Source organism: Bos grunniens, chromosome 27 (assembly GCF_055505025.1).
Source record: "Bos grunniens cultivar Pamir isolate PY7600 chromosome 27, Bosgru_T2T1.0, whole genome shotgun sequence".
NCBI lineage: Eukaryota > Metazoa > Chordata > Mammalia > Artiodactyla > Bovidae > Bos > Bos grunniens.
Genome location: NC_141191.1, coordinates 2,207,019 through 2,234,112, shown reverse-complemented (window position 1 = coordinate 2,234,112; position 27,094 = coordinate 2,207,019). Strand labels below are relative to the sequence as shown.

Below are 27,094 nucleotides of genomic sequence, written 5' to 3'. Positions count from 1 at the left end.
TGCTCCTGGGTCCACCAACAGAATGCAGTCAACCTTCTCCGTGTCTGGCTGACCCCCGTCACTCAAGGCTGGGAAGAGGTAGGGACCGAGAGACACCAATGGAACATAGTCTCTGGCAAAAAGGAACCTCTCTGTCACTGGAGATACCACGCTAGCAAAATTCTTCATGATGGAGGAATCGAGAAGGGACACGGCCACACTGTGTCCCCCGGCCTCCAGCACTGCTCTGTCCTCAGTGCTCAGCATTCAGTGCATTTGGCGACTTCCCTCCAAGCCACAGACGGGGGGTTTGTGCACACTGACGACTCTGACCAAGAGGGACTGATTTCAAGTATGCAAGATTGGTTCCAAATTTAAAAATCAATGATGTAATCCCCACATCAGCAAGTTTAAAAAGAAAAACCACGTGATCATATCAACAGATGCAAAAAAAAAAGCACCTGACAAAGTCCAACCCCCACGTACAATAAAAAACTCTCAGTAAACTATGAACAGAAGGGGACTTCAACTTGATAAAACACACGAGTGGAAACTTACTGTTAATACCACTTCATGGTGAGGAACCAGATGTTTTCCAGCTAAATTGGGAACAAGGTAAGGATGACCCTCACCAGATCATACTGGAATTCTCAGCTAACATAATGAGACCAAAAAGAGGAAATAAAAAGTATACAGATTGCCAAGGAAGAAATAAAATCCTTATTGTTTGCAAACGACATGATTTTCCATGTAGAAAATCCCAAAGAATCAATTAAAAAATTCCTGGAAATAACATGTGATTACAGCAAGGTTGCAGAATACAAGGTTAACACTGAAAAGTTAACTGCTGTCTTACATACTAGCAATGAGCAATAGGATTTTGAAATTAAAAATGCAAAGCCATTTATACTGGCAACAAAAAATGAAATAATAGTGTACGTCTAATAAAATGTATACAAGGTCTATACCAGGAAAACTACAGAATTCTGATGAAAGAAATCAAAGAAGATCTAAACAAATGAAGAGCTATTTCACGTATATTGATTTGTTGTTGTTTGTTCATTCACTAAGTTGTGTCCAGCTCTTTGCGACCCATGGACTGCAGCATACCAGGCTTCCATGTCCTTCACCATCTCCTGGAGCTTGCTCAAGGTCATGTCCATTGAGTCAGTGATGCCATCCAACCATCTCATCCTCTGTCATCCCCTTCTCCTCCTGCCTTCAATCTTTCCCAGCAGCAGGGTGTTTTCCAATGAGTCAGTTCTTTGTATCAGGTGGCCAAAGTATTGGAGTCTAAGCTTCAGCATCAGTCCTTCCAATGAATATTCAGGACTGATCTCCTTTAGGATGGACTGGTCAGATCTCCTTGCAGTCCAAGGGACTCTCAAGAGTCTTCTCCAACAACACAGTTCAAAAGCATCAATTCTTTGGTGCTCAGCTTTCTTTATAGTCCAACTCCCACACTCATACATGACTAATGGGAAAAACCATAGCTTTGACTAGATGGACCTTTTTTGGCAAAGTAACATCTTTGCTTTTTAATATGCTGTCTAGGTTGGTCATAGTTATGTATATTATAGGAAGACTCAATATTGCCACAATCCTGGAACAACTAGATATTCAGATGTAAAAAAGAAAAAAAGAATCTGGATACAGACCTTAAACCTTTCATAAACATTAACAGAAAACAAATTGTACACCTAAATATTTATCTTACGTTTATCTTAGTTTGTGGGGCTTGGAAATCTGAACTAGATCCTGCTGGGGGACAGGACAGACAGACAGTAGCCAGGCTGGGTCCTCCTGGGCGGGGGCTCTGGGGAGCTGGCTCCCACCTTCTCTGGCTCTGAGGCCGACCTCCCCGCATGGGCCAGGGCTCCTGCATCTACCAGCCGAGGGGAGTGCATCTCACCCCGCCCTTGTCTTCTGTCCCAAGGACACCCTCGGCTGCACAGTGGGCGGCCTGTGGGCCAGGAGAGGACACCGTGCACTGGACAGATATTCTTATTTCTGACTAATTGTGGACACTGGCAGTAAAGAACCCACCTGCCAATGCAGGCAGATGTAACAGATGTGGGTTCCATCCCTGGGTCAGAATGATCCCCTTGAGGAGGGCACAGCAACCCACTCCGGTATTCTTATCTGGAGAATCTCACAGACAGAGGACCTGGTGGGCCACAGTCTACAGGGTCACAAGAGTTGGACACAACTGAAGCAACTTAGCACACAGGCATGTGGACATCTTCGTCCCACCCGACTCTGCTTCCCCGCCCCCTCCACGTCCACCTGGCCCCTGGCCCCATGCTCCCCCGACTGCTCAGCTCAGCGGCGGCCTTCTCTGCAGGGGGCGCCCGAATGTGCTCCATTAAAGAAAGCCAAAGCCCTGCACAGCCTGAAGAACCAAGAATTTTCAGAAAACAATGCAGGGTTATTGGCATCTTTTGCGTCCAGATCTAAACGGCCATTTTTACGTGGCAGGGTTTCAGTGCCCCCCTAACGGGGGGTGGCTGGCTGGATCTCCGACTCTGCAGGGTTGGACACTGTGCTGTTTATCATGGTATGAGCCTGGTCGGGGGTGGGAGACGGGCCCTGACCCCTCGGCATGGTTCCATCACTTCCCTTGGCTCTGATTATTGACTAAAGAGTTCACCTTCTAGTTTCGAGGACTGGAGCGTAATTAGGAGCTTTAACCGAGGAAGGCTGTGGTTCCCGCCAGGCCGTGCCCGCAGACAAGCTCGGGAGACTCACCATCATTTCTGGGCTCAGGAGCTCTGTCTCCTCATCAGTTTCCAGCCAGCATCTGTCTCTGGGAGGCAGGCGTATGCTGGGTGGTGACAGGCTGGTGCGTGCACAGACGGCGGGTGCTGGTGATGGCCAGCTCCCTGTGACGGTACAGCATCTCTTTCCTCTCTCCCTCCTTCCACCAGGCTGGAGGACATGGGGCTGCCTCTGTGCAGGGACCCCAAGCCAGCCGGGGCCACGTGGACCCTCCTGTCCCCTCCCCTATGCCCCTGAGATGACAGTGAGAACACTTAGAGCAGCTTGGCTACACGCTCACCTCCCAGGCTAGAGCCAGGGTCACGGGGAAGCCAGATTAGAGACTTGGGTGCCGACTTTCCTTTAGGAAATGTTATTAATAACTTACACACAGTTTGTCTCATGAGTCTTCAGACGAATGCGTGCAAGTTACTAGCGTTTCCTGGTCTCAGCTTCATGGACGTGGCAGTGAGCTAGCGCGCACAAGCTAGTGTGCGTGGGCATCTGCAATCAGCTGCAGTCCGCAGAATTTTCAGCAAAGCGAACTGCTTGATAAGACCAGTTGGTGCAATGTTTTGAATTATTAACAATCTTGATTGTGGGTGTTTTCCTGTTTGGTTTACTGTGAGTCTTGGCTTCACTTAATAAGAGTATACAGTGAAGCCTGAGGGAAACCTTAGAATTTGGGGCTCTAATTTTCTAAAAATTAGAGAATCTGTAACACTCTAATTGTATTAGAGTATTGTAAAGTATGTGGGCATTAAGGTTCAAGGAAGAATAGCCATACACACGTGGCTGGAGCAAATATCCTTTAACCTCCATCCCTAATACCTCTGGTAATTTAACCACAATTTGCAGAAAGAGTGATCTTATGCTTAGGAAATTGTGTGAAATAAGTAACTTTGATTATACTGTCAGGATAAATGTAAATACAATTACTGGGTTATTTTTAGTTTATAGGGCATTGTTATATTTAACATTTCTGTGTATTGGGTCATATGCTTGTCCTGTCATGTAACTGCTTTCTGCGGTTTGCACAAGGAGTTTCACTGTGGTCTCTCTGCCCAGGGCCCCTTCTGCTGCGTGGGAGCCTTGGGGTGGGGCAGGGGCCCCAGCCTTCATCCTGCCGCCGAGGTGATGCAGGTGGGTCGTGGGCATGGATTCAAAGAGGCTTCTGTGCATTGTTAGTTACAAGTTTAATGCTAATCACAGCTAGCATTTATTTTTCAGTCAGATCTATGATTTGGGAAAGCTAGCGTTGACATAAAATATGCATGCTTTTTGTTCCACTTGATAAGACGGAACGTAACAGTTCTCTTTTAAATGACTAAAAAGACTTTGGGGTCCAATTCCATCCACACGGCACAATAGACAATGCAGCCGCCATCCTGAGGACCTCATTGGTTGAAACCCTTTCAGCTCCATTCTCTGGTGATGATAGGAATGCTTGTTGATAGCAATGGCTTTCAGCTGAATTAAGTTGTGGCCTGGAGGGCACTTTCTGGTTGAGAAGCTAGAACAAACACGGAGATACGTCCCAATTCTTGACAGCAACTGAGCAAGCAGATAGAGCACCCCCTCACGTGCACCTGTCGGTTCCATGTCTAGGCGTAACTTATCCTCAACCACAGAACAGCTCAAGTTCAGGTGCCAAATCCATGGTTGCCTTTTGTTTATAAACTGGATACACTGGACGGGATGTAGGATATTTTGGTTTCTTAGAGAAGGAAGATCCAAGGGGTAGAATGATTCCACCCTGGTTCAGCTCAGATTCAGAGTGGCTTCTCTTTTATCAGTGGCCTGGGACAATCACTGACCTCTGTGGGCTTCAGTCCCCGCACAGGTGTCCTGAGGATGCCGTGGGGTTTGGCTCACTGGACGAGGTGCCCATCAGCAGCAGGAAGCACTGCAGGGGTCCTTGGAGCCACCTAAGCCCCCTTCCCTTTCTTTTTTCATTCTGTTCCTTGGATTGCTAATTGCCAAGGGCTTCCCTGGTGGCTCAGTGGTAATGAACCTGCCTTGCAATGCAGGAGATATGGGTTCGATCCCTGGGTGGGGAAGGTCCCATGGAGGAGGGAATGGCAATCCACTCCAGTATTCTTGCCTGGAGAACCCCATAGACAGAGGAGCCTGGTGGGCTACAGTCCACGGGGTTGCAAAGAGTTGGACATGACTTCGTGACTAAGCAGCAACAACAGCAAAGGAGTAGGACAGGACCGAGTGACTGAGAAGCACACCAGCGCCCGCCTCACTCTTGATGCCGACAATAAACAAGGGCTGTGACAACCGCTGAGCCCTGGTGAGACTTCTCACAGCCCCAGTGCGTCTGCTCCTTCTCATTTTCACAGACCACAGAGCTCCTCCAGAAGCCTGGCCTCACCCCCGCCAGCTGACCGCTCACTTCCACTCACTTTCTACGTCCGGATGCCAGGCTTCACAAGCGCGATCCCCAAACAGATCAGAACACCGCCCTGTTTCTACCTAAGCGTCTGTCCACATGACAAGGCAGACACACATCCAGGTGACTTCTGACTCGGGTCTGAACGGATGTGTGCTTTTGAGTCACAGGCAGTTGAAGAGGCAAACCCTTACACACATGCAAATCCTCAAAATCAAAAAGCAGTCTTGGAATCCCTGCTTTCAGTGTTTGCAGATGAGGTTAGGAGCCATGGAGGTTGATTTCTAGAATAACTCTGAGGAAGCCAGACCTATGTCAGGGAGCCAGGGCCTGTCTTCCAAGTTCAGGGGCAACCCGGCGCCCACGCAGCCCTCCCTGTCTGCACCCCCGAGCCCTGGAGAGGGGCCTGTCCCACGGCACGGGCCCCTCGGCCCTAGGGTCTGGGGGCAGGAACAGCCTTGGTGCTCCTCCGTGTCTGGAGACGGGCTTGTCCCCAAGACGGTGATGGAAGCAGCCCTCTTCAGCAGGCTCTCTGGCCCCAGGTCTGCCGCGTTTCAATGAATGCCATCGGTGCCCCTCGCAGGACTGAGTTCATTTCTCTCGTACACACAGAGGTGATGTGCTGGCTTCTTTCCGACTCCTCCTCGGCCACATGGGGGCTGCAGAGTCAGGCATCCTGCTGGTGGTGCATGGTGGCTGTTGTGTGGAAGAAGGAAGTCTGCTGTTCCCTAAGCTGCAAGGTCGTGGTGTCAGGAGGGGGCCTTTGGGAGGTGATGAGGTCACGGGGGTGGGAGGACCAGTGCCCTGACAGCAGAGACCCCCGGGAGCCCCCAGCCCCGCCTCCATGGGAGGACACAGTGAGCAGAGCCCTCCGTGATCCAGCAAGAGGGTCCTCCCTGACACCGCCTCTGCTCGCACTCTGCCCTGACCCCCAGCCTCCAGAGCTGGAGAAATAAACGCCCGCTCTTTACAAGCCCCTAGTCTGTGGCACTTTTTTTTTTTTTTAACAGCAGCTGAAATGGAGTAAGACAAAGCCACACACGCAGTCTCCGAGGTGGGAATGAGTCGATAGATTTACTGTTCGAGAAGGGAATCGGCCAGGAGAGGAGCCGTAATTCACCCTGCAGCATCCAGGCTCGGGAACCGTGTAAGTTAAACACTGATGCTCAGGGAAGAGCTCGGGCGCACGCTCCGGGAATGCAGATGAAGAAACGCAGTCTCCTGATTGCCACAGAAACAAGTATTGGTAACTCTTAAGACTGATTTTGATTTGTGCAGAAATTAAGTTTTAACATGAAGTTACCAAATAAGATACATGTTTTGGACTGTCCCCTTGCCAGCTGGCATGTGACCTTTCATTTTCTGAAGCTTCTGACAAGGGATGTCACACTCTCCAGGGTGCAGGGATCCCCTTGGGGGGCTCTGCAGTGGACAGGGGCAAGGGGGGGTGCCCTGAGGTGGCAGGATGGAAGGATGCAGTAAGTGGATACGTCACTGTCCAAACACAAATGTGGTGAGGCACCGTGTCCACTGTTTCTAGAAACTTCCAGAAATTTACCTGAAGGAATTAAGTGTGGACGCTGCTCAAGTTGCAGAGTTACACCTCTATACGTACACTGAGGGGCGATTATAAAAGGATGCAAAAAGGAGTTCTGAAAGGGCAGTTCTTTTGAAATGAGTTATGTGTCAGATTACTATGAGACAGTCACGCAGTTACATGGTGTGCAGACCTTAATAATGCCACGTAATGTGCTTTATTAAAATATTTTCACAACCTGCACCCATCCTGAAGAAGGCTTTAGGTATTGGCAGCTGTTATTTTATATTCAGGTATTTTTAAAGCTGCACAGTATGTCCTTTTTCTCCTTGTTTTGTCTCACATAATATTTGCCTAACATTCTTTGATCATTTCGTCCACCTTTTTTTTTTTTTTATTTCAGTTTGTAATTGACTTGCTGGTGCAAAGTTTGGTTCAACAGAACAGTCCTCATAAATGTTTATAAATCACCAACTCATCACAACCGACTTAAACATAGCATTCACAGGAATGAAGAAAAGCCATTATTAGAAATCACATCTCCTATAACTGAGCCAATGTCACAAAAATCACTGGCAGGCAATTTAATTTCACTGCCTCTGAGAGTCTTCTCTTGAAATGCTTCTTCTGGGAAAAGTGGGTTTTCTCTTCTTTTGTAGTCACTTTGAATATGTGGCATTAATGCACTTTTATCACTGACTTTAGATTAATTTCACAGAAACCTTCTTTATCTTCCTCTCTTTCATGGCCATTTTGCCCATCATAAAGTTACTTTTCACGCATGACACCCTTCAGAGAGAACGTCTGAGCCCTGAAATGGCTAAAGGCAAGGAGTGTGGGTCTCATCTCCAAAAAGATGACTTCACTCATCTGTCACTGAAGAAAATTTAAGGGTTTTCAGTGAATGTCACATACCTGTCCTTGGCGCTTTCGAAATTGAGGCCAGTTAAGAAAAATAAGCAGTATCTTGAATGGGACCAGAGGCAGAGTTCCCCCACTGTTTTATGCCTTTAACCTCGACCAGGCAGTAAAACGTCTGAGTTTTGTAAATGGTGGTGACTCATTTCACTGCAACAGTGTTCACATCATTAGGAAGTGTTTTAAATTTTAATGCAACATGGTAGAATCAGAAGCTCAGAAGAGCCTTTAAAAACTTGTCCATTTTCACCTTCTTGATTTAGAGATGAGGAAACTAGAAAACTCAGTTTGGAAAATGTCTAAAATGACGATGTCTGCTCCCAGTTACTTTCTGTAGCAGCACTGGGAACATAGCTCAGACCTTCTCACCTTCCTTTCTCCCTCTGTTCTTTCCTCCCTTCCTTTCAGGAATCTTCTATAAATGATGCTTGCACATGCTCTACGCCGTGTCCCTGGCCTTAGGCACGAGATGGAGTCACTAGAGACTGCTTACAGACAACAAGCCCACCGGGAACCAGTGCCCACATGCCCCAGGTGATGCTGACCATGAGAGGCGGGTTCCGCCCTTGGGTTTCAGCGGGTGGGCTGCTCGAGACCCCTGGGCCCCGCTCCTGTGGGCACACTGCTGCCCGGAGCCACAGCCTGTCCAGCAGCCACGTGGCTCTTTCCTGAGTCGCCTGATGGCTGATGGGGCCTCCGTGGTGACCACGTGGGGACGGGGCAACATTCCCAGAGTGACTCTGTGGCCAAGTCACCACATCCTCCAGCTGGTCTCTCCCCAAGTCCTTTGAAGCATGCCTGTTCTGCTCACTGGAGGCACCACCCTCCCCTCACATCCAGACTGCAGAGATGGACCACTAAGCACCTTCTGTCCCTAATGGTGGGGTGGCTTCTCCCCAACAATGAGAGTCAGGCCCCCGCACTCGGGCTGGGCTGGCCCAGGGGACACAGCACCCCGCGGACTGCGCCCGCCCAGAGGGTCAGCTCCTGGGTGGATGCAGCCCCTGCATCAGCCCCCAGGGCTCCCCACCATGGACATGGAGACGTAACCTCAGGGCGCCAAGTCCCGCTACAGAAATGGGAGGCTGCCACAGACACAGTACTGATGCTGAGCCATCTCAGACCCAGGACAAATGCAGGTGAGTTACCATCAATGTCTCAGGAGACAGACGGCCCACGAGTCACCCTTTCATCCGGAAGCTTCACAGAGTGAAACCAAAACCATCGCATGCGGATTCATTCCAACAACACAGCCAGAACTCCTTCTAAGAAGGAGTTTTTACAATAAATAATTGTATTGGCCAATTTCCAGATAGAGAAAGGCTTGGTTAAACTGGCCAGTTGGAAATCAATTTCTAGTTCAATCATAACCAGTAACATACTTTCATTCCTTTAGGACTACCCCTGGTTTCACAATTTTACATTGAAAAGCAAACTTTTTCTGGTTCTAATTTCCTTTTAAAGAAAACACAGCTGTACACAAGAGAACTCCTGTGATTTCAATATTATTCTTGCAGCCAATCAATGAGAAACATATCACTGGCTAAAGATTGGATACAAATTAAGAAAAATTCAAATTTAAATAGAATAGAAAGCAGACTTATGGTGCATAAGCTGGCCTCAGTGCAGCCACGGCAGACGGGCGTGAGAAGCCGAGGAGGCAGCTGCAAGTCCTTCGGGTGAATAACCTCATTAGGTGGACGTCCAGGAGCCCTGGGCCATGGAGAGGGCGTATATTCTCAGCTAAGTTTCATGTGGATGCCGTTCAACCGTTTGACGCTGAATTTATCCAACGCTCCTTGTTTCCAGCAGGAGCACTTGCCCCGTTTTATGTAAGCCCGACTCCATGTCAATCGGTGATGGCTGAGTCTGGTTCCAGCTTCACTGTGTCCATGGTGCATAAAAATAAAATTTGCACGTGATTTTAATGAGCACTGGGGAAAATAGAGTATGACAGTAATTTGGAAGCAAGCACATAATTGCACTCAGCATCCAAACCACAGTGGAGCTGGCCTCGCCTGGAGAATTCAGCTGTTTAATGTCAAGTAACAGTTACCCAAAAAAAATGCAAATAAAACAGCCTTTCCCTCCCTCAGATTGACTGAGGGTTTTAGTGAAGGAGGAAGAAAGGAGAGGGGTCTCATTCTACACATGTAGACACGTCTCAATTATGTTACTGCGGCCTTAATAATTAACAGTAATAACTATTTAATAATTCATCCATGATGATCTGGAGCAAATGTGTTCTCACCTAGAGTGCCCACGGTGTTTACAAACTGCTATTTAGGAAAATCTCTCACCACATCTACTTGGATCTGACTAGGAGCCCTGAGGGCAACTGTACATGTGAAGCCCTTTGTAAGCAGGGTGCCGGTGCCCCGAGCAGCGCCCCGCGCGGGGTACTCTACCTGGGTCGTCCTCAGCCGGCCCCGGGAAGCTGATGCCCGGCTGGGCCAGGTCCGCGCCTTCCTCCTCTGCAAAGAGAGAGACAGTCACGGTTCAGTGCGGCTCCATGCTCCCCTCCGCAGACTCTCAGCACAGGACGTGCTTTCCCACCCGTGCAGACGCCCATGACCTGCGCTGGCATCGGGGGCCGAAAGTGCAGGAGCCAGCACTTTTCTGATGATAGCCCCGCGGTGGCAGGCGCACGTCTGCCCCACGGAGGCACCCGCTCTGGGGGCTGTGCAAGGGGTCTCGGCTGCGCTCTGGGTTCCTGCAGATTCTCTGCCTGTGGACAGGATTCTGCAAACCCAGCTGCTCAGCCCACGTGGGCCAGTGAGCCCTGGTGAGCCCCGCATGGCCCTGAGGAGGCCCCTCTGTCGTCTAGAAGCCTATTCCGCCAAACTGAACGTCTGCAGTCACTGTTCTCTTGTGAATATTAGTTCATCTTAGGTCACTTTTGTTCATATCTCATTTCCTTCTGTTGGGAGAACATCCCAGGTCCTGGCATTGATTTTCCATTATCAGCTCTGTGGTCAGCGTAGAAACGGACGCTGCATCTTAGCAGTATGTGATGTACAAGGCCTTGGGGGTCATCTCTCCCTGGCCCTCCCTTCCCAGATGGACAGCGAAGCCAAAGAGCTGAAAGGCCTGGCTGTTTGTCCAGCTGGACCCAGGGAGCTGGACCCAGAGACGCCAGTGGCCATCTGAACTGGGCTCACTCAGTGAGTTGGGTGCTTCCGTCTGCTGGCTGCTCTGGGCTCCTTGCGAGCTGCTAGGCGGCCCAGGGACATCTGCCCCACGCCAGGGGGAGTGGGTGCAGACAGCCGGGGATGGGATGCTTCAGGTAAGGTTCATATATGTACCATCATTTGAGCCCGTATTTCTACAATATGACTCTAAATAGAATTACATATTCAGACCTGCATTCTTGCAGGTGTCCAACATCCTGGTAATTACATCCTTCTATCAATCCCGAATACAGTTACACGTTACAGTCACAGGAGGCTTCGTTTTAGGACACTATTGATCACCTCACTGACATTTTCATCATCTCCAAACCAGCAAAAAGGCAACGCCCACTCGCAGTGAGTATACAGGACGCTAAGGGAGAAGGTGGGAGGTCTGGCTGTGAAAGGTACTCACAGCTGTGGTCACGCCTCGGGTTAATCCTGATGGTCTTTCATCTTATGGGGTCTCTCAGGTGCTTCTTTTAAAGTACAAGCCTTATATGTGTCTACATGTCTCATAAATGTCTGTCTGGATTGGGGTAAGTACTTCGCAAAAGAGCTCATTTGAAATATTTCACATAATTCAGTATGCCCCATTTGTAATGGCTAGGAGGACTTTCTGCATATCTGAAGTCCTGTTTTCCTGCTAATAAGCCATCAATGACAAAGCTGGCCGGTCAGGTGACCGCATTAAAGATAATATGAAACTGAAGATGCCACGTTTCATTTGTTTAGAAGCATAATGCAATAGGATGTGGAGTGCTAATTAAATACAGTTGCCATGGAGACCATGTTCACGTGGTCAGTGTTATTAACTTGAAAACCGTCTACATGAGGTGGGTCACTGAGAATAAAGGAGGATAAACTGAAACAAGGAGCCTTAGATTCAGATCCCATTTGTTCTCCTTAAATACACACAAGCACAGAAACAAAGGGACGAGTTTTTACAGTATGAACTTGAACTATGAGCTGACGTCACACAATGACAAAATGCCCAGCGGATGTGGATGGACAGACAGAGCCCAGCATGTACCACCCACCAGCGGCCTTCTACCAGGGCAGGTAGGTCTCATCATCGGAGGACACGGAACGACCCGCGGCGTGCAAAGGTCAGCCCTGGGCTGTGAGGCGGATGTGACCAGTGGCTCGTCCCTGCTCCAGTCACGTGCAGGGAGGCTCGGTAAAACCCTCCAGCCGCACACGTGGAGCTAAGGCCGAGGGCAAACACCTTCGATGCCTGCTTCTGGCTCTACGGCCTGGCCAAGTGGGCTTCCCTCAGAGCCGCGCCGGTGTCACCAGCGGCTCCAGCCCTGCCTCACCGCTGGCTTTGTCCCCTCAGCTCTCGACACTCAGGCCAGCCCAGAACCCTGACTTGGGCACTGTGTAGCCCGTGCACACAGGGCCACCTGAGGGCCAGTCAGGGCGTCCACAGCGGGATGAGACGGTCTGGGGTGACCCAGAAGAGGGCACCGGCGGGGCACGGGTGGGGGCGGGGCACAGGGTGGGGTGGGCCCTCCCCTCCCTCTGGCACCCCTCCTGAGGGGTCAGGGGTCAAGTCTTACAAGTGTGCTCCAGGTGTCAGGGCATCACCGCTGCAGTGAGGACTGAGGACAGCGAGGGGGTGGCATCACCGGGGACACGGGGAGGGGAGAAGGCCCGCTCCCGGCCCGGCTCCTCGCCCGAGCTCTGCGCATGTGGTGTTTTCCCTGCCGCCGCCAGGCGTGCAGCACTGTGGGCTCCCCACCCCGTGTCACCACCATCTCCCCGGGTGTAATCCCGGGATGTGGCTGTGAGGCGCGGCCATCCTTCCAGCCTTGGGAAGTCAGGACGGCCCAGGGCCGCCGGGTCGCTGCGCTTCCCAGCAGGTGGGGTTACCAAACGACCACCCCGACTGCAGTGTGACTTCCCCGCAGTCCCTGCAGAATCAGAGGTCTGAGGGGTATTTTCAAATGAAGTCTGCACAGAATTCCCAGGACGAGAAAGGATGCTGTGGGCAAAGTCTGGGAGCCTGGGGGTAAAAGGCGGTGTCATGGCATGTCTGCTCCCCCTTCTGCTGCCCTCAGAGCTCCCCTGCAGAGCCCAAGAGCGGCTGTGACACATCCCCCTCCCACCCCCAGGACATCCCGGGGAGAGCCACGCCCGACTCCCATTGTGGCTGGGACGACTCGGCGTGTGAAATGAGGGCAGCAGTACTTGAAGCTTTGCGATTGAATTCAGGTTCCAAGTCTGCCTGGGGACCCCAGGCCCGCATCACACCTGCCCAAGTCCGCCTGTGCCCTTGGTCCTCTCTGGGGGTGGGGCCCCTCTTCAGCCAAGCCCGGGGCTCCGTCCAGCTCAGCCCACCTGTGCTCCACCCACTCGTCCTTGCTTCCCCTGATCCACCTGGTCCACCCGCACACTTTGAGTTCACTCGCACCCCTGGCCTCGCTCAGATCCTCTGCCAATTACAGAAGGTCACTGGCCATCAGGCTCTAGGAGGACTGAGCTGCAAGCCTCTGCAGCTGTTGACCTTCAGTCCGCCCTGAAAGGAGTTCAGGGAGGAGGTGCTCTGTGCTCCAGGAAAACTCATTAACAGGCCTTCAGATAGATAGATATTTTGGGAGACTTTAAAACCCAAATTCTTGCCTTGCCCCTTCTTAGAAGAGCACTAAAGCCATCAACTAAGACATCTGCTCCTGTGACCAGGAGAGCCTCCACCTGGTGTGAGCTTGGCCACAGTTGCACACATGCTGGCCAGACTCCCAGCTCTTAGAAGTGGTTCCTCAAGCTAGTGGGAGGCTGTGGGGCCACAGCCCTCGGTAATGACCCTGACCTCACAGCTCTCAGGCTGTGCGCTTTTCCCCATTGGACACCTGCTGACCTCCCACACGGCTGCATCTCTGTTGAGCCATGTGAGGCCGCAAGGCCAGTGAGGACTTCTCAGCCCCTCTGGGACCCCTCCCTACTGTCTGTCTATTTAAAGATGGAGATGGGGAGAGTGGGGTCAGGACAAAGGTTCTGCTGGTGGAAATGTCTCCTGACTGCGCATCCTCCTGATGGACATGGAGCCGTGGAGTCAGAGTGATGACCTCGGGGGTGGGGGCGTGACCTCGTCTCCAGGCGTGACACGTGGCAGCTACCTCTGGGTGCACCAGGAGATGCTGGGTGAGTTCAGCTCATTGAAGGAGCACCCACAAAGCCTGCCCGGTCTCTAGATTCTCTGCCCTCTGTGAAGTCTGCTCCTGCAGAAAGCACACTCCAGGCTTCATCTCAGCCGCCCCCCTAATGAGAGGACTTGCAGCCGCACAGATTCGGGACCATCCCCGCTCATGAGGACAATGACACTGATGAGCTCCCCGTCCCTCCTCCCACGCTCCAGTCACAGCTGCGCCTGCATCTGGCCCAGCAGGACGGCTACGGATGGCTTTTCTTTGAAACCCACAAAAATGCTCATAATTTTACTTTGGACCAAGGATCAAGTCTCAGAAGATGCTGTCCTGAAGTCTGCAGAAATTTCACTCAGAGTTAAATGCCACTTCAATAAGGTGAGAGCAAACTCAGGTCATGAGAGGCAGCCCCAGGGACATGGGCAAGGACAGGGCGCCTCCCAAGGCAGGGACTCCTGAAGCCCCTATGGGGATGTCGGGGTTCACACCCCTGGTTGCCACTGGGGAGTCGCTTCCCTGGTTAGAAGGCTTCCAGGCCCTCATCACGCATTCGAACAAATCACAAATCATCTTCCACAGGAATTCACAGATGACTGAGGGCACATGCGCTTTACTTTGAATTTCTCTGGACTCAGAAAAAAGACCAAAAAAATGCTGAAGTAAAAAGAAGACTTCCTTAGGTAAAAGAGAAAGCTTCAGGGTGAAACTTACCTATCTGTTCTTAAATTTGAACATAACTCACTTCAAAAGTGACATTAATTACATTTTATATGTTTGAAATCTAAATTCCAAATGAATGTAGTGTCAAATCCTTTGTATCACCATCTGTATTTAATATGGTTTTACACCTAAGTTTGCTTGAAGACATGTTCACCATGTTTAAACTGGAAAAATAGTTTTAAAGATGGTTGTAAAGCAGTGTACAAAGATTAGAAAAAGCTGCCCTGTGCAGTTGAGCTGTCCCTGCCTGTCCCGGGGCTTGGTAACTGTCTCAGAGCTGGGCGTGAATGATGCAGAAACTACATGCCTTCTTTGTCTCTGACGGGTGGTTTTCCACCGGTGTATTAGAAGTTCCTGGGTAGGGCAGCCAAGGACACCCAGACACTTTGAATTTCAGAAAACAAAACAATAACTTTGCAGTAGATCTCAAACAGAATTTGTTGTGTGTCTGAAATTCAAACTCACCAGGGCATCTTGTATCTTTATTTGGTAAATCAGTGCCCTGGGGGCTTTGAGAAGAATGTGAGCACTCACTCAGGGAGGTTTTGGGTGAAGAGGAAAACCCTCCCCCACCTCCCTGTGATATCTCCTGCTTTCTGGAGAGGAGTTTTTCAGGCACTATTAACGTTATGAAAGGCCACAGTGTTAATGTTTAAGCACTCTAAACTCTTTATTTGATATATCACCTCAATTTTCTACACTTGATAAATTTCCCGCATCTCCTGGTTCCTTCCAGAGGGTAGAGTTCACCCAAGTGTAAGGGCTTTAAGGAGCCAGGGTTAACAAGAGAGCCAGTGACCCAGCGATCCTGTGTCTCTTCCTGGATTTTGTGCAAACGACTCAAGAGTAAAGTATTGATGCTCCATTTCTTTCCCCCTTTAAAAAAAATTGGCAAGCCTTGATTTTTCAAATATCCAATTAAAGCAGAATGGTTAAATAAATTACGGAACAATCACAGCATGGAATGTTAGAGAGCTTTTAGCCGTTTCAGAAATTCCCGGTGCAATGCTACATAGAGATAGCCAAGAGCCAACTCTGAGTGTTTTATGATTCTCGTCAGCTTGGAAAAAAAAAAAAAAGACTGGGGGCCATTTACCAGGATGCCAAGAGCGACTGCCTCCAGCTGGAGGAATTACAGCCACATTTTGTTTTCCTCTTTAAACTTTTTGTACTTTCCAGATTTTCTTCAGCCGTCCTGCATGTGCTTTATAAATACAAGAGATGATAAAAGTACTTGGTGTTCCACAGACTCCAGTGGAGCCAGCATCTGTTTTCTTCTTTATTGGAATTAGATGGGCTGGCTCCCAAGTCCGTCTTCTTTCCTGCTCCATGTGGGAATGAACCTCTGCAGCCCCTGCGGGCGTGGGGGAGGGGGGGGGTCAAGATCTGTCTTGGGAAGGTGATGGGGACAGCATGTGTCCTGGGCACTGTTACTTTCACCGTCTTTCCTGGGGGTCACCTGTCCCCTCTCCTTTCTGGGTTGCTCGTTAAAGACGCTCCTTTTCCTGCATCAAAATCTGGGCTCAGAAAACAGAGTGCTAAAGTCACTCTACTGAAGGGCTCAGTCAGTCTTCCTGAGCTCGGCCTCCGTGCCCGGGCACTATCCATGCCCAGAGGGATGGGGCCCCCTGTGGACGCCACCATGCAGAGGGTTTCACCCCACGATCATGGTGGGGGAGGAGGGCCTGGGCTGTCCACCAGCCCCACTGCAGCCGTGCTGGGGGCCCTGCCCCATGATCACAGTTGGGGAGGAGGCCCTGGGCTGTCCACCAGCCCCGCTGGGGGCCCTGAAGGGCACTGTGTGGCCGGACCTGCCTCAGCATGGGTTTGCCCGATGGCTAAAATTTCTTTCAAAAGGCATCGTTCAACAGCAAGGACCTACTATACAGCACAGGGAACGATATTCAATATCTCATAATACATGATAATGGAAAAGAATCTGAAAAGTAATGATTTGTGTAACTAAATCACTTGATGTACACCTGAAATTAACACATTATAAATCAACTATACTTCAATTAAAAAAAGAAAAGGAAAAAAAAGATACAATGTAAAAGGTAGTATTTTCACAGCTGCTATGTCACTGACTTCACAATGCAGGAGACCTGGGTTCAATCCCTGGGTCAGGAAGATCCCCTGGAGAAGGAAATGGCAACCCAGTCCAGTATTCTTGCCTGGAGAGTCCCGTGGACAGAGGATCCTGGTGGGCTACAGTCCATGGGGTCACAAAGAGTCGGACACGACTGAGCGACTTCACTTTCACTGTGTCACTGAACCTAGCCCATTTGGGGAGGAGACTTGAGGGGGATCACCGAGGGGTGTCCCCGCCTCTGTGTCCTGTCCCCCCTCGTGTGAAAGACATTGTCCTGCACCTGCCCACTCTCAGCCCCTGAAACCTCTCTCATGTCCACCCCACAGCTGCCCGTGGACACCCAGGACTGGGTGCTGTGCCTCTGAGTCAGGCCTGCGGCCTGGCAGGAAAGCTGCAGGAAACAGTGCCCGCAGGCCCAGAAGGCAGGCAGGAACGGGCTGTGAGGATGAGCGCCATCTGTGTGGCTTTGTGGGCGAGGACAGTGGCTTCTTAGAGCAGCTCACTTACAGATAAGATACACTTTTAACTCCAGTCATTCTGCAGTTAAAATGTAATATATTCAGTTCTTACACAGACTGGAATAAACTCAATTATGTACAGAATTCATTATAAAGTCCATATATTAAACTATTTCATAGCCAAAACGTTATGTAGATTCTTACTTTCTGAAAGAAACCTTGGAAATTTGATTTGCAGTTGGCTGTTTCAGCTCCTGAATCTTTGTGAATACCCACTTCCAGGGCCCCTCAGCCATAAAACTGCATTTTGATCTACACCTCAGAGCTGCAGTTACTCATTTATTCCCCTTTGGATATTAATAAAAGCATCATATTTGTTAGGAAATGACAAATGAACCTGGTTACTTTGTGCATCAATAAATCACTTCCAGGGCATCTATCTTTACATCAAGTTTACTCCCAGAAAACCAAATAACATACAAAGCTTCACAGTAGCACCTGGATTGCAATTCATTTTTAAAGCCCTTGGATTCCAGATTGATTCGGCTTTAACAAATCGTGTGGTCCTTGACCTAAAACCTGCCCAGCGGCGTCAGTGCCGGCAACTGGCTGCCCCCCTGCCCCCGTATGGTTTCAGGAGACGCTGGTCTCGCGGGTCACGGCGAACCGGACGCCAGCTTCCCCATCTGCTCGCGCTTCAGGAGATTCGCAGCTGCAGGAACGCACGCATCTCCACATTTTAATGCGTGTTTGTGACCCAAGTGCGCGGCCCTCAACCTCCCGGTTCACTGGCAGCGAATCCGCCTCGAGCCATTTGTGTTTCTATAATGAGAGCCCTGGCAACGCCACCGCACTTGGCAGGAGAGCCTCGCCAGCTCCTAGCCGGTGAGGCAGAAGCGAGGGAGGAGGCCGATCGGCGGGGCGGGGCCTGGGAGTCGAGGGGCGCGGGCTGTTCCTGGGGACACAGCGCAGCTTGTCACGGCCTCAGCTTGCCTGGGGACGCTGAGCAGAGGCCCCGGATCCCCTCTCTCAGGGAGGACCACTCCCGAAGCTGTGGGCACAGAACGGACACCATCCGCCTGATGGGGCGGCCGTCTTTCCTAAGCCACAGCAGCCGGACGCCGCCCCACCTGAGCAGAGTCCCCACGCCGTCTGGAGCGTACGCCCGGCTTGGCTGCCTTCCACCAGCGTCCCGGCGCACCGAGCCCTCCGCGGGGCATTCGGCACTGACGCTTCATCACCCCTGACGTCTCCACGGAAACGTCCCCGTCCCCCCCCACCCAACACGTCTCAGCATCATCTCCACAGCGAGAACTTCTATTCCTAGAACACGTTCCTGAAGTCCGTACTCCTCTCTCGCCCACACGGGCCTTGCGGCCGGTCCATCCTAAGCAGGTTCCCATGAACTCGGAAGAAGCGTGGCTGCTTTCAGCCCCGTGAATGGGAGCTGAGTCCTGCCTGAGCGTAAAGGTGGCAAAGCCAGGGAAAGTCTGCGACTCATTGACTGAGTTTACAGTGCAGAGCGGGTCTGGCTCTCCAACCCCACCTAAATTACACTGAAGAAGCTTATCATAACTACCTGGCAAGATGAGGGAAAAGGAGGAAAAAAATACATTTTTTAAAACAGAAAAATGACAGGGCAGCTGAATTAAAATCATCCCAATTTCCGAGCTCATTTCTGAAGCCTCCTGTCAAGCTAAACTCAGCGTCCACACGGCTCTCTTTGGCTCCGTGAGAGACCGTGGAAATGCCTGGTACTGGTGGATGAGTTTCACCCTCAGTTTATTCATTCTCATCAAAATTTAAAACAACGCTTCCTCACTGACATGGTAGCCACAGCGACAAAACAGTCCCAACAGGGCAGATGTTAGTGAGAAAAAGAATGGGAAAGTTGGGGAGGAAGGTGTGACTTGTTAAGGGGACAGGTCAGTGTCCAGAAGACACAGTCTGTGGACTCAGCTTGAGAGGGACTGACAGCATCTCGGAAACCACATCATGACCTATCACCTCCCCCATTTCTCATATATTTATGGTCAGTCGTCGTTGTTCAGTCACTCCGTCGTGTCTAACTCTTTGTGCAACACATTGGAAAGCATCAATTCTTCGGCAGTCAAGAATGTTTAATTTATGCACTAACAGTGTGAATACTTTCTCTCAGATGCTACAGCCATTTGGACAGGTGCCTGGCCTTCCCCTGGGGTCGCTGTTAGCTGTACCGACTGAAGGAGGCAGGAAGGACCTGCCTTTCAAGGAGGCAGGAAGGTGCTTTCAAGTCAATCTTGAACCCCTTGAGTTTCTGGGTCTGATTCTGGGCTGTCACCAACAATGGAGAATTAAAGCTGCATGAAGGACAGCTGGGCTCACCTGGATTCCCAGGGACAGAACCTGCCACCAGGTCTAGATTTCCCTTCTTTTCAAGTGTTTCGGGCAATAAGGTTCTATGGAGCTCATTTCAGCTCAGTCTCATCTCAGTCACCACTCATGTTTCTCCTCCAAGTCAGAAATGTAGGATTCTGGAACTCACGAGCTGTTTGCTTGCTGGACCAGAGCAACAACACAGGTCTGAACGAGAGCCATCAGGGAGGACAGGGCTGGAGTCCAGTGGAGGCTCAGCACAGGGGCCCAGGAGGAGTCTAATTTCTGGGCTGGTTGAGGAATCCATTTTCCCAGGCTTTAGAGCCTTAGACCATAAAATCCAACAAGCTGTCATCCAACTCTGACTTTTCCTCCTGAGATTTTTCTCTTAACGGCTTTGCCACCAGAGACAAAGTGTGTGTCCTCTTCCCAGCTCAGGCCAGGATGCCGGGGCTGGCCGGTCACAGCCCCACATGGTGACCACACAGGAAACACGTGAACACACTGGTGTTCAGAAAGCACCCAGGCGACTCTTTTTCACTTCCATCATTCTCTCATTTTGTCAGCACCAACTCTCTGATTCGGCAAATCACTTATAAACGGCCCACTGGGCAACCAAGGATCAGCCATCTGTGTATTTGCTCACATCAACTCTTTCTTGATTTAAGTTGTTTTAAAGAAAACATGTGTGCCTACAAGCCCATCCTGTGAATAGCGTGCTGTTGATGATGTGATGCTGAACAAAACTGGAGGAAAACTGGGTCGCCCCTGGACCGTCCTCCACCCCTGCTCGCTCCCTTTCAGGAAAGCACAGGGACCACCTCCCTGAAGCTGCATGGGGGCTCTGAACAGCAGAGAAGTCAAACGCCACCTCTGAAGACCCAGAAACCTTCACCGGCCACACGGCGGTCCTTGAATCATCAAAATGAGGTGGACAGGGAGACTGTGTGCAGTCGTTACTCAGTGCACCAATTACGGGCTGGGCTGCAAGGCCTACCGAGGAGCCAGGGCCTCCCTGGGCACCGAGGGTAAGCACACAGCCGCCCAGGCTCACATGAGGATTAAACAGATTAACACATTGACAATTACACACGGGTTGGGGCTCTTATTTCTTTAAATAGTCGAAGAGCACAGCCAGTTTAGACACGCAACTGAGATGCCGTCGCAATACATCCTGCACAACGAGCGCTGCCCAGACTGTCCCTCCGGGGAAGCCCCCCACACGCATCCTCCTGCTGCTCGTGCTACTTCACTGCCAAGCCAGGTGGAGCAGAAATGCCGCAAAACCAGCAGCCAGCCGGACCTGTGGCCGCTGCCCAGAGTCCACTATTTTCTCTAGGGCGGGGCCAGCCAAACCCTCTGCACTACAGAGACAGGGATCGCCAACCCGCCAGGACCACACAGAGGAGGAGACTGAGCCCGTGGCTTCCGTGGTGCAGTGGTGACCACGCCTGTCTCACAGGGATCAGCCCGCAGGGAAAGTCAGCTGCTCATCCCCCTCCTGCCCCAGCTGGGTAGGCTCCGTCCCAGCCCCCATACCCCAGGCTCCCATTCACCCCCAGCCATGGGCCTCCGGGTTTAGCCCCGGGGCAGTCAGTGCTCCTGACCTCGCCCGCTACTCAGAGCAGAGTGTCCTCAGGCAAAGACGGAGGTCATTTGTGTCCGGTGCTCTGAGCAGATGTGAACGATCGCCCCATCCACGTCACAGCCGATGTGCCCTTAGGGTTCCCATCTGTGTTTCCTGGCGGCCAAGTCAAGTTGAGGACATGCTTTTAGGATTCTGAAATGGAGCATATTTCAGACTTGGAGCCCTGCTATCACCAGGTCACGGCCTGTGCTGTCCTGTCGTTGGGACAGGCTGGCGATCTCGGGTCCTGGGTGCTGCCACTTGGTGATATGGGACCTGATGACGCTGATAGGTTTGCTTCCGACTAATACGGGAATATTAATTAGTTACTATTTCCTGGAGTTTTTGTGGTGAAAATTGCATTTGGCTAATGCTGCATTCTGACCTTCAATTTATCCGTTAACCTCACAACTTTTCTTAGCACTCAGCTAACGACACATCCTTAGGAATGAAGGAGTGAGATGGAATAACAGCCCCTCCACCAGGAAGGCCCTCTGGGTTACCAAACACAACTGTGCACGGCTCTGACCCCAAGGAGCTGCCTAATCCAACTGGAGACCATGCTAATGGAGAGACTGATACAACAGGGACAATCTGGGGAGGAAGAGTGGCCGGAGATACAGACAACCGTGTGCTCACCCAGATCGAGGGCTTACAACTTCAGCCCTGACACCTGCGGAAGTCTCACGGGAACCTTAGACTTTCTGAGAAAACAGGGGCATCCACACCCAGCCCTTGCTGCCTGTGCCAGGGATGATCTCATCACAAGTCTCCAAGGCTTACCATTCTCCAAAGCACAAGTCCCCAACCTAAAGGGACAGCAGCTGCTGCCTGGGACAGGCCCAGGAAGTAACCTGATGTCTCAGGAAGTGAGAAATAAGCAAAGACAGCAAAAGGCTCTTTCCTAAGAGAAATGCAAGAAAAGGAACAGGAAGCTGAGGATGAAACAGAAGGTGTTTCACTAACAGCATTTAGGGTCATGAGTGACAGCTCAGGAAAACTTAAAGAGTCTCATGACGTAGGTAACTGCCTGGTTTGCATAGTAACCAGCAGATCCCAGCTAGAAGCAGGCCTGGAACCCTCCCCAAGTTCTCACAGCCCCCCACCCAGCTGTCAGATGGTGGTGGTCCTGCTGCCACTGACTTGGGTCAAATGCAAATGGCCATGCGATCTTAACTGGGATTTAGACACGGTGATTAGAGTAAAAGATGCCGACTGGGGGAAAAGGAAGGTGGGTCATTTCCAAAGGTCATGTTAACCCCTTGTGTACAAAGGAGGAAAAGGGACAAGCCACCCTGACAGAGGGCGATGAACCCAAAGAAACATGGAACCCCCACACCGTCACCGTGAAAAATCCTTTTTCTGCTGGCCAGATACCACTGACTCATCCACCAGAGCAAAACTCTTGCAAAGTCACTCCTTCCTGCTGACCATTGTCCCAAGCCAGCTGTTCTCTGGGTTCAGGGATCCTCCCTTCAGTCATCACTTTCAATTCCCACCTTTCAGATTCTTCTGGGCCATGTTACCTGACTGCTGGTGGGCTCTGTGTCTGTGAACCATGAGAACCCATATGTTTAGACAAGAGGAAGTGAATGTCAGGGAAGAAAACAAGCAGCTATTTTGGATGAACACTCCTGCGAGCAGATGGGGAGGAGGCGGTTCGTCGTCAGCACAGACAGGTGAGCTGGGAGAGAGTCGACCCCAGAGCAGACAGGCACAGGTCCAAAGATGATGGATGGGGCCTCAGACCTGGCTTTAAAGTCGCCTTTCTGCGCCAGAGTTTCAACAAAGGAGCAAGATTCCCCATAGAGGACTTAACAGAGTGAGTTCAGTTGAGTTGAGCCATGTGGAGGAAAAACAGAGTCACACAGAGGCCGAGGGAGAAGGCGTGGAAGCAGGAGAGCATGGACATGGAGCAGGGGGAGGAGGAGAGCGTGGACACGGAGCAGGGGGAGGAGGAGAGCGTGGACACGGAGCAGGGGGAGGAGGAGAGCATGGACATGGAGCAGGGCAGGAGAGCGTGGACATGGAGCCGGGTGGGGAGAGTAGACACGGAGCAGGGGGAGGAGGGGGCGTGGACATGGAGCAGGGGGAAGAGGAGAGCATGGACACGGAGCAGGGCAGGAGAGCGTGGACACAGAGTGGGGTGGGGAGAGTAGACATGGAGCAGGGGGAGGAGAGCATGGACACAGAGCAGGGGGAGGAGGGGGCGTGGACACAGAGCAGGGGGAGGAGGGGGCATGGACACGGAGCAGGGGGAGGATGGGGCGTGGACACAGAGCAGGGAGAGGACAGCGTGGACATGGATTAGGGGGAGGAGGAGAGCGTGGACACAGAGCAAGGGGAAGACAGCGTGGACACGGAGCAGGGGGAGGAGAGCGTGGACATGGAGCAGGGGGAGGAGAGCGTAGACATGGAGCAGGGGGAGGAGAGCGTGGACACGGAGCAGGAGTTGGAGAGTGTGGATACGGAGCAGGGGGAGGAGGGGGGGTGGACACGGAGGAGGGGGAGGAGAGTGTGGACACGGAGCAGGAGTTGGAGAGCATGGACATGGAGCAGGGGGAGAGAGTGTGGACACGGAGCAGGGGGAGGAGAAAAGCGTGGACATGGAGCAGGAGTTGGAGAGCAAGGACACGGAGCAGGGGGAGGAGAGCGTGGACACAGAGCAGGGGGGTTAGAGTGTGGACACAGAGCAGGGGGAGAGAGTGTGGACACGGAGCAGGGGGAGAGAGTGTGGACACGGAGCAGGGGGAGGAGGAAAGCGTGGACATGGAGCAGGAGTTGGAGAGCAAGGACACGGAGCAGGGGGAGGAGAGCGTGGACACAGAGCAGGGGGGTTAGAGTGTGGACACAGAGCAGGGGGAGAGAGTGTGGACACGGAGCAGTGGGGTGGGAATGTGGACACAGAGCAGGGGGAGGAGAGCATGGACACAGAGCAGGGCGGGGAGGAGAGCGTGGACACGGAGCAGGGGGAGAGAGTGTGGACATGGAGCAGAGGGAGGGAGGAGGAGAGCGTGGACATGGACCAGGGGGAGAGAGTGTGGACACGGAGCAGGGGGAGGAGGAGAGCGTGGACATGGAGTTGGGGAGGAGGGGACGTGGACGTGGAGCAAGGGGTTGAGGAGAGCATGGACGCGGAGCAGGAGGAGGAGAGTGTGGACACGGAGCAGGGGGAGGAGGGCAGCGTGGACATGAAGTAGGGGGAGAGAGCGTGGACATGGAGCAGGGGGAGGAGGGGCGTGGACATGGAGCAGGGGGAGGAGAGCGTGGACCTGGAGTAGGGTGGGGGAGGAGAGCATGGACATGGAGCGGGGGAGGTGGGGGCGTGGACACGGAGCAGGGGGAGGAGATTGTACAGGGAGCAGGGAGAGGAGGAGAGCGTGGACTTGGTGCAGGGCATGGAGGGGAGCATGGACCCAGTGCAGGGCGGGGAGGCAGTAATTATGGCTGAGTCCTCTCCCATGCAGCACTGGCCACGGCGCGGCCCTGGGGTGACCATCCTACGCCATCCATCTCTCAACTTACGGCTTGTCCTCTGGGGCCTGAGCCGCAGGCGTGGACCAGGCAGGGGTGGGGGGTCCCGCTGTCCTGGGGGCAGCAAGGTCTGGACTGCAGTCCACCCCTGATCCACCCCTGCCATCCTGCAGTGCCCCCAGGGGGATGAACCAGACCCTCCCGGGGTAACAGGCCACCTGTTAGTGAAGGTAAGCGTAAAACAGGAAGTGCTGCACACAGTAGGTGCTCTATCCTGCAAGACTTGCCTGGAATAAACCTGTCTCTTGTTGCTCCGTGGTGTTCAATTTCTTGCAACCCCACGGACTGTGGCCCACAAGGCTCCACTGTCATGGGATTCTCCAGCAAGAATACTGGAGTGGGTTGCCATGCCCTCCTCCAGGGGATCTTCCCAACCCAGGGATCAAACCTGTGATTCTTGCATCTCCTGGATTCGCGGGTGGATGCTTTATCACTGTGCCACCTGGGAAGCCCAAGCTCGGCTCTGCACACAGAGTCCTGAGTGTCAGATGGGGCACACACTTCACAGAGCAGAGTGTGACTTGGGCTGTAGCGGGAGGAGAACACAGGAAGGGTGGAGTCTGACCCGGGGCGAGGCACGGAGTGCAGCCTGGCTGCTTGGGACTGCAGGGAAGCAGTGGGATCCCAGTCACCGAGCTGGTCTCGGCTACACACACACACACTGTGCTCGGCTGAGCCGTGGAAGTTGGAGCTGGGGGAGTGGTTGGGGCCCCGGGGGCACAAAGGCAAGGGGAAGGTGGGTTGGCACCCCAGGAGCAGGCTGACTCCTTACTGCGGCTTCACTGCTGTGTTAGGGCTGTGTCGCCTTCCTCCCACAGGAGTGCGGTAAGTCAGGCTTCAGAAGGTTTAGAATCGAGACTTGGGAGCTGGACCTGCCCACGGTCCCCCGGCTGAAAGCCAGCTGAGAGTCTGAACCCACAGGTGAGACGCACAGAGGGTCAGATGCTGTGGAAGGGGGCTGTCGAGGCCTGAGAAGGGCCTGCAGTTAGAGGCAGGACCTGGGCGCTGAATGGGTGGCCCCTGGGGACAGTCTGGGGGACCGTCCAGGCGGCGGTCATAGTGGAGCCCTGGGAGAGGGGAGGGAAACCCCGGGCAAGACCTTTGATGACAGAACAGCAAGTGGGAACTAAGAGCTCAGGAAATGGCAGATGGTGCCTGAAGATAACTCACTGCCTCTTTTAATCTGTTTATCTCTCCATTCTATCACTTGAGGATTGAGTCAAGCATCAAATACTTAACAGAAAATAGAATAAATACCAGTAGTGCCTCTGTTGGCCACAAAGCCACTGCTTTGGCCGTTTCTGAGCTGCTCTATGAAGGTTTAAAGAAGGGAGTGCATGACAAAACACCACAGAGGCGGTATCAGAAACATTTATCAACCGTGAGGCCATAGCATTGACCACTTGGGATGAATCCCAACCCTGCTGGGGTGGCGGCTGGTCACTGGGGCCAACGAGGCTGTCCTGGTGCAGAGCAACTGGAGAACAGCCTTGGGATTCAGGGATGCACCTGGCCGGTCCCAGCGGACGCAGACGGCCACTGCCCAGCGGGTTCTGCCCTGACTCTGGGCTCGTGGCCTCATGCTTGTGGACTCTGCCCACACCAGCCTGTGGCCCTTTGCTGAAGCCACTGCAGGACACAGATGAGGTCGGGGTACACTGCCTGTCTCCTTCCCAGGATGGAGGGCGCCCCAGGTTCTGAGCTGGCGGGACCAGACGCTGGGCCAACACCCACTTGAACAGACTCGGACACTCTCAGAAGCACTGAGGTTCCCAGAGAAACACGGGACCAGCCTGGATGCCCTGACGCTCTGCCCTGGGTCCACGTCTGGGGCAGAATGTTCCTGCAGGTGGCTCGAGGAGAGGCATGATGCAGTCATGCCCTGCCAGGCCCGGCCGTGCACAGAAGCCTGTGGGTCACACACTCTCTAGGTGGGGGTGGCGGGGGGGTTACTGAGGAAATTAGCATTCCTCTGCTGGTGACAAGTTCCAAAAATTTTTATTTTATTTTTTTCTAGTGAAATCAACTTGAGTGATGAGACGTGAGCACGGTGGCCTTCTGATCGACGTGGGTCTGGGGTTCTGGGGTCTCAGCGTGCTCCTCAACCTGCCTCGCCCTGCTGTGCAGCATGGAGGCCTGGAGCCGGAGGAACACAGTCTGAGAGCCCGGTGGGCTCCCTCCTCTCTGCCCACTCTGCAGTCACTGGATGGGCTGGCCCGGGGGCTCCTACATTCCCTCCTCACACATGCTTGCCCTGGAGGGTCTGTGCCTCGTGTGGGGCCCTGACGCCTGCCTGGGGAGGCATGTGAGGAAAAGGAGCTGCTGAGGGGTGGCTTGGAGGAGCGGCCGCTGGGCTGGGCTCTCAGGCAGAGAAAGGGCGAGGGGGCCTGACGGGACATGGGG

The 27,094-nt window shown here is 52.5% G+C and overlaps 1 protein-coding gene across 2 annotated transcripts in view; it reads right to left on the bottom strand.

Moving 5' to 3' along the window:
- Positions 1-27,094, bottom strand: part of DLGAP2 (DLG associated protein 2) — a 637,838-nt gene that overhangs the window by 109,450 nt on the left and 501,294 nt on the right. For both annotated transcript variants that reach the window (XM_086379875.1, XM_086379876.1), the window contains one exon: positions 9,998-10,063. In XM_086379875.1, the coding sequence (XP_086236001.1) occupies positions 9,998-10,063 (66 nt within the window). The remainder of the gene's footprint in view (positions 1-9,997; positions 10,064-27,094) is intronic.